Genomic DNA, 12,490 nt, shown 5'->3' on the forward strand with positions numbered 1-12,490 from the left:
CACCTGAGCCATTATGCCAGAGCTCCAATCCTCTTGCAAGGTTGGGTTAAGGTTGTTACAAAATGATGGACACAACCATGAAACACAAGACTTCCTGATATAGTATTTCTAGTCCATTGGTCCAGAGCACTTTGTTCCTTAGGTCTGCCTTCCTGTCTGCTGTGAACAGGGCAGTGCAACCTGGAATAGCATCTGTGCTCCCATCTACCTCTATCGCCCTAATCAATCCCAGGGAACTGTGTGTGTGTGTGTGTGTGTGTGTGTGTGTGTGTGTGTGTGTGTGTGTGTGTGTGTGTGGGGGGGGGGGGAGTGTGTGTGTGTGTGTGTGTGTGTGTGTGTGTGTGTGTGTGTGTGTGTGTGTGTGTGTGTGTGTGTGTGTGTGTGTGTGTGTGTGTGTGTGTGTATACCACAACTACAATGAAAGCAGCAAGACTCGTTCTTTCGCCATTGGGTAGATTTGTAAGTCGCTCTGGATAAGAGCGTCTGCTAAATGACTTAAATGTAAATGTTAAATGTAAATATGTGCCTAAGGGGAACTTCTAGCCAGAGCATTACGGCCAGAGCCAACCCCCCCCCCCCAAAAAAAACAGCTTACCTGTGTAGAGGGAAATGTAGGCAGAATCGATGACCTCATACTTCAGACCTGGCAGGAATGGACGCCACTGAAAGAGAGGAGAGAGAGAGAGCAGGTGAGACAGACTGCTTGAACGTACAATTTTACTTCATGTGACATAGGCTGCGTCCCAAATGGCATTGCAAAGGGCCCTGGTCAAAAGTAGTGCACTATATAGGAAATGGGTGCAATTTGGGATGCAGACATAGTACAAGATTTGCCCTGTTCATTCTCAAACTCAGTAGTTCTTATGTGAAGATGGATTCAGGGGAGGGGAGGAGAAGAGAAAAAGGAGAAGAGGGGATGAGAGGAGAGGAGAGGAGAGGAGGGGAGGAAAGTCTGAACCCCTGTCTTATCTCAGAACAGGGGTGAAATGTTGCTGGTTTGAATAACCGAGCCGACTATGTGAAAATCTGTTCAAGGCACTTAACCCTAATTTGCTCAAGGGGTGCCGTACCACTATGGCTGGCACTGTAAAACCAACACCTACCCAGCATATGTGACAATAAAAATATATATATTTTTTTTAAATTACCCTCAAACTTCAAGCGCCACTATGCCCAGAGGTCTACTATTACCAGAAAGAGGGAGAGGGAGAGATGCAGAGGAGAGACAGAGATGGATGCAGAGGAGTCGCAGAGAAACACAAAGGATAGAAAACCAGACAGAAGTATCGATAGACACAGAAAGATAAAGAGGGCTTAAGAATGTGGGGGCAACAAAAGAGAGAGGAAGTACAGCAGTGGGAGAAAGAGGCAGACTGACCAAAATGAGGGGACAAAGTAGAGCAAGCAAGATGAGTGCTTGGTTGGTGTGTGAATCCTGTGCTTGGGTAATACGCAGAGTGTTTGCAGCAGCACATACAGAGACTGCATCCCAAATGGTACCCTATTCCCTATATATTCCCATCTGGTAAAAGGTAATGCATTATATAGGGAATAAGGAGTCATTTGGGACACAGACAGAGAGAGAGAGAGACAGGCTACAATCATTTTAAAGAGATTCTGAATTTACCAAGTCACTTCCGGTTACCAGCAGTGTATTCATGGGAGGTATGTCATTTTCTACATTTATTTCATTCATTTTTATAACTTTTATGTCGTCAGGGGAAACCCTTCGAGACCAGGGGCTCATTTTTAAAGCTGCCCTGACCACAGCAATAGAACAGTACAAAACGATCACTAACAAAGATACAAATAAAACAAATATATATAAACAAATAGAAGTTACAACTTTCAACATTACAACCACAACAATCTCTTCTTTCAATCAAAACAACTGGGGTTTTGGGCTCCCGAGTGGCGCAGCGGTCTAACACCGTATCCAAATAGGCCCCGCGCGTGCGGCATCATGCGCCATTATGCGCAAATAGATTTTGTCCCCCCACACCAAACGCGATCACGACACACAAGTTAAAATATCAAAACAAACTCTGAACCAATTATATTAATTTGGGGACAGGTTGAAAAGCATTTAACATTTATGGCAATTTAGCTAGCTAGCTTGCAGTTGCTAGCTAACTTGTCCTATTTAGCTATCTTGCTGTTGCTAGCTAATTTGTCCTGGGATATAAACGTTGAGTTGTTATTTTACCTGAAATGCACAAGGTCCTGTACTCCGACAATTAATCCACACATAAAACGGTCAACAGAATAATTTCTAGTCATCTCCTCCTTCCAGGCCTTTTTCTTCTTTGGACATTATATGGCGATTGGCATCTAACTTTCAGTTACCATGATGAACGACCGAACTCAGTTCATCTTTTAATCACCCAGGTGGGTATAACTAACGAGGAGATGGCACGTGGGTATCTACTTCTATAAACCAATGAGGAAATGGGAGAGGCAGGACTTGCACCAAGTTCAGCGTCACGAATAGAAAGGACTTATTTTTTGCGCTTGGCAACGCAGACGCTCATTGGCATGCGCCAGTAGTGTGGGTGCAATAATAGAATAACATGTATGTTTAAATTTATATAAGCAACATGAGCGGTGTGGTCAGCATGCAAGGCACTAAATCTCAGTGCTTGAGGCATCACTACAGACACCGTGGTTTGAATCCAGGCTGTATCACAACTGGCCGTGATTGGGAGTCCCATAGGGCGGAGCACAATCGGCCCAGCGTCGTCCAGGTTTGGCCGGTGTAGGCTGTCATTGTGAATAAGAATTTGTTCTTAATTAACTGACTTGCCTAATTAAATAAAGGTTCAATAATAGTAAAAACAGTAAAAACTGCAACTCTCATTATACTCTCTTATACTACAGTCTTAAACTGCCCTGGCGGCACCAGGGAATCAAGATGCAAGTTCTGCAGACTATTCCAAGAAAACTGAAAGCAGATCTACCTAGATTGGTACGGACTAGTAGAACCTTGAGAGTGAACCATCCCTGTGAATGGGTTTGGTGTCTCATATTTTATATTTTAACAGTGGGTTGGTAGATTATTCCAGCAGAGCTTTGTAAACAAAAAGGGAGTAATGAAGTGATCAACAAGAATTTAGTGAGGACCAGCCGACATTCTGATACAGGATGCAATGATGAGTATTAAACCTATCACCTGTGATAAGGCAATGTGTGCTATGGTAGACAGCATCCAAAAGTTTAAGAGCAGTGTCTGCTGAATTTTGATAAATGGTTTCACCATAGTCCAAAACTGGCAGGAAAGTTGATTGTACAATCTGCTTCCTGCTTTTTAGAAAGAGGCAAGATCTATTTCAATATTAGTAATTTTTTCAAAGGCCTCTTTAAATATATTTTTTTACTTTATCCATCCAAATGCCCAGATATTTATAGGCGGGGATCTGCTGGATGAGAGAACCATCCAATCAGTATATATGTAGCCCATCTAAAAAGTTTGCAGCTCTAACATAGCTTGGTCAACAGCATATATAACCGTATCATCTGCATACAGATGAAAAATGGCGCCGATAGATAGGGCAGCCGTGCTTCTAGCCCCTAGGCAACTTCGCAGTATTTTGCTTTTTTCAGTGTTATTTCTTACATTATGAGCCCAGAATTTATTTTGTGTTATTACATACAGCCGGGAAGAACTTTTGGATATCAGAGAAATGGAAACTTACCAACATTACCAGCATTACGACCAGGAATACGACTTTCCCGAATCGTATCCTTTGTTCGTACCCCCCAGGGCAATTGAACTGATTCCAACGGCTGATCCAAAACACTGCCGGCGGAGAAGAGGTATTCGGAGTGGACTTCTAGTCCGACTCGGGAGGCGCGCACACCACCCACCGCTTCCGAGTATATTACTCGCTAATGTTCAGTCTCTGGATAATAAAGTTGACATGCTCAGGGTGAGGATTTACTTCCAGAGAGACTACAGGGATTGTAACATACTCTGTTTCTCGGAAACATGGCTCTCTCGGGATATACTGTCCGAGTCGTACAGCCAGTTGGGTTCTCAGTTCATCGCCGCAGAAAGGAATAAATAACCCTTTCTGGGAAGAAGAAGGGGGGGTGTATGTTTCATGATTAACTACTCATGGTGTGATTGTGATAACATACAGAAACTCAAGTCCTTTTGTTCACCCGACCTAGAAAACCTCACAATCAAATGCCGACCGTATTACCTCCCAAGAGAATTATCTTTGGTTATAGTCACAGCCGTGTATATTCCACCTCAAGCCGATACCACGGCGGCCCTCAAATAACTTCACTGGACTTTATGTAAACTGGAAACCACATATCCCGAGGCCGCATTTATTCTAGCAGGGGATTTTAACAAAGCAAATTTGAGAAAAAAACGTTAACAAAGTTCTATCAACACATTGACTGTAGTACTCGGGCTGCTAAAACACTCGACCACTGGTACTCCAACTTCCGGGAGCACTAAAAGGCCATTCCCCGCCCTCCCTCCGGCAAATCTGATCACAACTCAATTTTGCTCCCCCCTTCCGACAGACAGAAACTCAAACAGGAAGTACCCTTGCTAAGGACTATTCAACGCTGGTCACACCATTTGGAATCCACGCATCAATATTGTTTTGATTCCGCGGACTGGGATATGTTCTGGGTAGCCTCCGAGAAGAACATCAACGAGTACACTGATATGGTGACTGAGTTTATCAGGAAGTGTATAGGAGACGTTGTACCCACTGTGACTATTAAAACCTACCCTAACAAGAAACCGTGGATAGATGGCAGCTTTTGCGCAAAACTGAAAGCGTGAACCAACGCATTTAATATTCACATGGAAAAGTCCACAGACCCACTCCAAAAGGCTTTCGGAGCCATCATCGACTCAGTGGGTTTTGTCCAACATGTCTCTGGACCTACTCACTGCCACAGTCATACTCTGGACCTAGTTTTGACCCATGGAATAAATGTTGTGGATCTTAATGTTTTTCCTCATAATCCTGAACTATCGGACCACCATTTTATTACGTTTGCAATCGCAACAAATAATCTGCTTAGACCCCAACCAAGGAGCATTAAAAGTCGTGCTATAAATTCTCAGACAACCCAAAGATTCCTTGATGCCCTTCCAGACTCCCTCTGCCTGCCCAAGGACGTCAGAGGACAAAAATCAGTTAACCACCTAACTGAGGAACTCAATTTGACCTTGTGCAATACCCTAGATGCAGTTGCACCCCTAAAAACTAAAAACATTTGTCATAAGAAACTAGCTCCCTGGTATACAGAAAATACACGAGCTCTGAAGCAAGCTTCCAGAAAATTGGAACAGAAATGGCGCCACACCAAACTGGAAGTCTTCCGACTAGCTTGGAAAGACAGTACCGTGCAGTATCGAAGAGCCCTCACTGCTGCTCGATCATCCTATTTTTCCAACTTAATTGAGGAAAATAAGAACAATCCGAAATCTCTTTTTGATACTGTCGCAAAGCTAACTAAAAAGCAGCATTCCCCAAGAGAGGATGGCTTACACTTCAGCAGTAATGAATTCATGAACTTCTTTGAGGGAAAGATCATGATCATTAGAAAGCAAATTACAGACTCCTCTTTAACCTGTTATGACTAGGGGGCAGGATTTAATCTGATTATTACTCCTGCCCAGAAAATAGAATATGCATATAATTATTAGCTTTGGATAGAAAACACTCCAAAGTTTCTAAAACTGTTTGAATGGTGTCTGTGAGTATAACAGAACTCATTTGGCAGGCAAAAACCTGAGAAGATTCCAAACCATTTCTTGGCCTTCTTGATTATCTCTATCCAATACAGGGGATCTCTGCTGTTACGTGACACTTCCTACGGCTCCCATGGGCTCTCAGAAGGCGGCAAAAAGCTGAATCGTGGCTTTGCAGGCCCTGGTTGAAAAACATTAGCGCGTTTGGATAGTGGCCGGTCAGAGTACTATGAGACTAAGGCTCGTGCACGAGTCGACTCCATGTTACTTTCTCTCTCTCTTTGAACGAAAACCACCACTCCCGGTCGGAATATTATCGCTTTTTTATGAGAAAAATGGCATAAAAATTGATTTTAAACAGAGGTTGACATGCTTCGAAGTACGGTAATGGAATATTTAGAATTTTTTTGTCACGAAATGCGCCGTGCTCGTAACCCTTATTTACCCTTTCGGATAGTGTCTTGAACGCACAAACAAAACGCCGCTGTTTGGATATAACTATGGATTATTTGGGACCAAACCAACATTTGTTATTGAAGTAGAAGTCCTGGGAGTGCATTCTGACGAAGAACACCAAAGGTAATCAAACTTTTCTAATAGTAAATCGGAGTTTGGTGAAGGCTAAAATTGCTGGGTGTCTAAATAGCTAGCCCTGTGATGCCGGGCTATCTACTTAGAATATTGCAAAATGTGCTTTCACCAAAAAGCTATTTTAAAATCGGACATATCGAGTGCATAGAGGAGTTCTGTATCTATAATTCTTAAAATAATTGTTATGCTTTTTGTGAACGTTTATCGTGAGTAATTTAGTAAATTGTTAGTAAATTCGCCGGAAGTTTGCGGGGGTATGCTAGTTCTGAACGTCACATGCTAATGTAAAAAGCTGGTTTTTGATATAAATAGGAACTTGATTGAACAAAACATGCATGTATTGTATAACATAATGTCCAAGGTGTGTCATCTGATGAAGATCATCAAAGGTTAGTGCTGCATTTAGCTGTCTTCTGGGTTTTTGTGACATTATATGCTAGCTTGAAAAATGGGTGTCTGATTATTTCTGGCTGGGTACTCTGCTGACATAATGTAATGTTTTGCTTTCGTTGTAAAGCCTTTTTGAAATCGGACAGTGTGGTTACATTAACGAGAGTCTTGTCTTTAAAATGCTGTAAAATAGTCATATGTTTGAGAATTTGAATTAATTGCATTTCTAAGGTATTTGAATAACGCGCCACAGGATTCCACTGGCTGTTACGTAGGTGGGACGATTTCGTCCCGCATACCCTAGAGAGGTTAAAATGGTGTAAAATAGTCATATGTTTGAAAAATTGAAGTTTTTCTATTTTTCAGGAATTTGTAATTCGCGCCACGCCCATCATTGGCTATTGGAGCAGGTGTTCCGCTAGCGGAACGTCTAGATGTAAGAGGTTAAATCTGCGTATTCCTCCAAAGCTCAGTTGTCCTGAGTCTGTACAACTCTGCCAGGACCTAGGATCAAGGGAGACACTAAAGTGTTTTAGTACTATATCTCTTGACACAATGATGAAAATAATCATGGCCTCTAAACCTTCAAGCTGCATACTGGACCCTATCCCAACTAAACTACTGAAAGAGCTGCTTCCTGTGCTTGGCCCTCCTATGTTGAACATAATTAACGGCTCTCTATCCACCGGATGTGTACTAAACTCACTAAAAGTGGCAGAAATAAAGCCTCTCTTGAAAAAGCCAAATCTTGACCCAGAAATTATAAAAAACTATCGGCCTATATCGAATCTTCCATTCCTCTAAAAATGTTTTGAAAAAGCTGTTGCGCAGCATCTGAATGCCTTCCTGAAGACAAATAATGTATACGAAACGCTTCAGTCTGGTTTTAGACCCCATCATAGCACTGAGACTGCACTTGTGAAGGTGGTAAATTACCTTTTAATGACGTCAGACCGAGGCTCTGCATCTGTCCTCGTGCTCCTAGATCTTAGTGCTGCTTTTGATACCATCGATCACCACATTCTTTTGGAGAGATTGGAAACCCAAATTGGTCTACATGGACAAGTTCTGGCCTGGTTTAGATCTGTCGGAAATATATCAGTTTGTCTCTGTGAATGGTTTGTCCTCTGACAAATCAACTGTAAATTTCGGTGTTCCTCAAGGTTCCGTTTTAGGACCACTATTGTTTTCACTATATATTTGACCTCTTGGGGATGTCATTCGAAAACATAATGTTACATTTCACTGCTATGCGGATGGCACACAGCTGTACATTTCAATGAAACATGGTGAAGCCCCAAAATTGCCCTCGCTAGAAGCCTGTGTTTCAGACATAAGGAAGTGGATGGCTGCAAACTTTCTACTTTTAAACTCGGACAAAACAGAGATGCTTATTCTAGGTCTCAAGAAACAAAGAGATCTTCTGTTTTATCTGACAATTAATCTGGATGGTTGTACAGTCGGCTCAAATAAAACTGTGAAGGACCTCGACGTTACTCTGGACCCTGATCTCTCTTTTGAAGAACATATCAAGACTGTTTCAAGGACAGCTTTTGTCCATCTACGTAACATTGCAAAAATCTGAAACTTTCTTTCCAAAAATAATGCAGAAAAATTACTCCATGCTTTTGTTACTTCTAGGTTGGACTACTGCAATGCTCTACTTTCCGGATACCCGGATAAAGCACTAAATAAACTAAATACGGCTGCTAGAATGCTGACTAGAACCAAAAAATGTGATCATATTACTCCAGTGCTAGCCTCCCTACACTGGCTTCCTGTTAAGGCAAGGGCTGATTTCAAGGTTTTACTGCTAACCTACAGAGCATTACATGGGCTTGCTCCAACCTATCTTTCCGATTTGGTCCTGCCGTACATACCTACACGTACGCTACGGTCACAAGACGCGGGCCTCCTAATTGCCCCTAGAATTTCTAAGCAAACAGCTGGAGGCAGGGCTTTCTCCTATAGAGCTCCATTTTTATGGAATGGTCTGCCTACCCATGTGAGAGACGCAGACTCAGTCTCAACCTTTAAGTCTTTACTGAAGACTCGTCTCTTCAGTAGGTCCTATGATTAAGTGTAGTCTGGCCCAGGAGTGTGAAGGTGAACGGAAAGGCTGGAGCAACGAACCGCCCTTGCTGTCTCTGCCTGGCGGGTTCCCCTCTTCTCCACTAGGATTCTTTGCCTCTAACCCTATTACAGGGGCTGAGTCACTGGCTTACTGGTGTTCTTCCATGCCGTCCCTGGGAGGGGTGCGTCACTTGAGTGGGTTGAGTCACTGACGTGGTCTTCCTGTCTGGGTTGGCGCCCCCCTTGGGTTGTGTCGTGGCGGAGATCTTTGTGGGCTATACTCGGCCGTGTCTCAGGATGGTAAGTTGGTGGTTGGAGATATCCCTCCAGTGGTGTGGGGGCTGTGCTTTGGCAAAGTGGGTGTGGTTATATCCTGCCTGTTTGGCCCTGTCCGGGGGTTTCATCGGATGGGGCCACAGTGTCTCCTGACCCCTCCTGTCTCAGCCTCCAGTATTTATGCTGCAGTAGTTTATGTGTCGGGGGGCTAGGGTCAGTCTGTTACATCTGGAGTATTTATCTTGTCTTATCCGGTGTCCTGTGTGAATTTAAATATGCTCTCTCTAATTCTCTCTTTCTCTCTTTCTTTCTCTCTCTCTCTCGGAGGACCTGAGCCCTAGGACCATGCCTCAGGACTACCTGGCATGATGACTCCTTGCTGTCCCCAGTCCACCTGGCCGTGTGCCGCTGCTCCAGTTTCAACTGTTCTGCCTGCAGCTATGGAACCCTGACCTGTTCACCGGACGTGCTACCTGTCCCAGACCTGCTGTCCCAGACCTGCTGGAACCCTGACCTGTTCACCGGACGTGCTACCTGTCCCAGACCTGCTGTCCCAGACCTGCTGGAACCCTGACCTCTTCACCGGACGTGCTACCTGTTCCAGACCTGCTGTTTTCAACTCTCTAGAGACAGCAGGAGCGGTAGAGATACTCTCAAAGATCGGCTATGAAAAAGCCAACTGACACTTACTCTTGAGTTGCTGACTTGTTGCACCCTCGACAACTACTATGATTATTATTATTTGACCATGCTGATCATTTAAGTACATTTGAACATCTTGGCCATGTGCTGTTATAATCTCCACCCGGCATAGCCAGAAGAGGACTGGCCACCCCTCATAGCCTGGTTCCTCTCTAGGTTTCTTCCTAGGTTTTGGCCTTTCTAGGGAGTTTTTCCTAGCCACCATGCTTCTACACCTGCATTGCTTGCTGTTTGGGGTTTTAGGCTGGGTTTCTGTACAGCACTTTGAGATATCAGCTGATGTAAGTAGGGCAATATAAATACATTTGATTTGATTTGATTTATCATCCTGACCAACCTGCCCTCAAAATACACCTCTGCTGTCTTCAACTAGGATCTCAGCGATCACTGCCTCATTGCCTGCATCTGTAATGGGACTGTGGTCAAACGACCACCGCTCATCACTGTCAAACGCTCCCTAAAACACTTCAGCGAGCAGGCCTTTCTAATCGACCTGGCCTGGGTATCCTGGAAGGATATTGACCTCATTCCGTCAGTAGAGGATGCCTGGTTATTCTTTAAAAGTGCTTTACATCTTAAATAAGCATGCCCCATTCAAAAAAGGGAGAACCAGAAACAGATATAGCCCGTGGTTCACTCCAGTCCTGACTGCCCTTGACCAGCACAGAAACATCCTGTGGCGTACTGCACTAGCATCGAATAGCCCCCGCGATATGCAACAAGTTAGGAACCAATATACACAGGCAATTAGGAAAGCAAAGGCTAGCTTTTTCAAACAGAAATTTGCATCCTGTAGCACAAACTCCAAAAAGGTCTGGGACAATGTAAAGTCCATGGAGAACAATAGCACCTCCACCCAGCTGCCCACTGCAGTGAGGCTAGGAAACACTGTCACCACCGATAAATCCACAATAATTGAGAACTTCAATAAACATTTTTCTACGGCTGGCCATGCTTTCCACCTGGCCACCCCTACTCTGGTCAACAGCCCTGCACCCCCCACAGCAACTTGCCCAAGCCTCCCCCATTTCTCCTTCACCCAAATTCAAATAGCTGATGTTCTGAAAGAGTTGCAAAACCTGGACCCGTACAAATCAGCAGGGCTAGACAAACTGGACCCTCTCTTTCTAAAATTATCCGCCGCAATTGTTGCAACCCCAGATATTAGCCTGTTCAACCTCTCTTTCGTATCGTCTGAGATCCTCAAAGATTGGAAAGCTGCCACGGTCATCCCCTCTTCAAAGGGGGAGACACTTTAGTCCCAAACTGTTACATAAATATCTATCCTGCCCTGCCTTTCTAAGGTCTTCGAAAGCCAAGTTAACAAACAGATCACTGACCATTTCGAATCCCACCGTACCTTCTCCGCTATTCAATCCGAGCTGGTCATGGATGCATCTCAGCCATGCTCAAGGTCCTAAACGATATCATAACCGCCATCGATTAAAGACAATACTGTACAGCCGTATTCATCGACCTGGCCAAGGCTTTCGACTCTGTCAATCACCACATTCTTATCGGCAGACTCAACAGCCTTGGTTTCTCTAATGACTGCCTCGCCTGGTTCACCAACTACTTCTCAGACAGAATTCAGTGTGTCAAATCAGAGGGCTTGTTGTCCAGACCTCTGGCAGTCTCTATGGGGGTGCCACAGGGTTCAATTCTCGGGCCGACTCTTTTCTCTGTATATATCAATGATGTCACTCTTGCTGCTGGTGATTCTCTGATCCACCTCTACGCAGACGACACCATTCTGTAAATTTCTGGCCCTTCTTTGGACACTGTGTTAACTACCCTCCAGACGAGCTTCAATGCCATACAACTCTCCTTCCGTGGCCTCCAACGGCTCTTAAATGCAAGTAAAACTAAATGCATGCTCTTCAAACGATCGCTGCCTGCACCTGGCCGCCCGTCCAGCATCACTACTCAGGACGGTTCTGACCTAGAATATGTGGATAACTACAAATACCTAGGTGTCTTGTTAGACTGTAAACTCTCCTTCCAGACTCACATTAAGCATCTCCAATCCAAAATTAAATCTAGAATTGGCTTCCTATTTCGCAACAAAGCCTCCTTCACTCATGCTCCCAAACATACCCTCGTAAAACTGACTATCCTACTGCGATGCCGAAGTCAAAAAAGTCTCCAACACTCTACTCAGAAAATTGGATGAAGTCTATCACAGCGCCATCCATTTTGTCACCAAAGCCCCATATACTACCCATCACTGCGACCTGTATGCTCTCATTGGCTGGCCCTCGCTTCATATTCGTCGCCAAACCCACTGGCTCCAGGTCATCTATAAGTCTTTGCTATGTAAAGCCCCACCTTATCTCAGCTCACTGGTCACCATAGCAGTACCCACCTGTAGCACGCGCTCCAGCAGGAATATTTCACTGATCACCCCCAAAGCCAATTCTTCCTTTGGCCGCCTTTCCTTCCAGTTCTCTGCTGCCAATGACTGGAACGAATTTCAAAAATCGCTGAAGCTGGAGACTCATATCTCCCTCACTAACTTTAAGCATCAGCTGTCAGAGCAGCTCACAGATCATTGCACCTCTACATAGCCCACCTGTAAATAGCCCATCCAGTTACCTCATCCCCATATTGTTATTTATTTTGTGCTCCTTTACACCCCAATATCTCTACTTGCACATTCATCTTCTGCACATCTGTCAGTCCAGTGCTTAATTGCTAAATTGTAATTGCATCAGCACTATGGCCTACTTATTGCCTTGA

General features: G+C 44.2%; 1 protein-coding gene across 1 annotated transcript in view; it reads right to left on the reverse strand.

Annotated features, from left to right (window-relative positions):
* The window catches only part of b4galnt4a (beta-1,4-N-acetyl-galactosaminyl transferase 4a), a 486,523-nt gene that overhangs the window by 43,688 nt on the left and 430,345 nt on the right, over positions 1–12,490 (reverse strand). Inside the window, exon 9 of the mRNA XM_029758480.1 lies at positions 596–662. Within this exon, the coding sequence (XP_029614340.1) occupies positions 596–662 (67 nt within the window). The remainder of the gene's footprint in view (positions 1–595; positions 663–12,490) is intronic.

The sequence above is a fragment of the Salmo trutta genome, chromosome 7 (assembly GCF_901001165.1).
Source record: "Salmo trutta chromosome 7, fSalTru1.1, whole genome shotgun sequence".
Classification (NCBI taxonomy): domain Eukaryota; kingdom Metazoa; phylum Chordata; class Actinopteri; order Salmoniformes; family Salmonidae; genus Salmo; species Salmo trutta.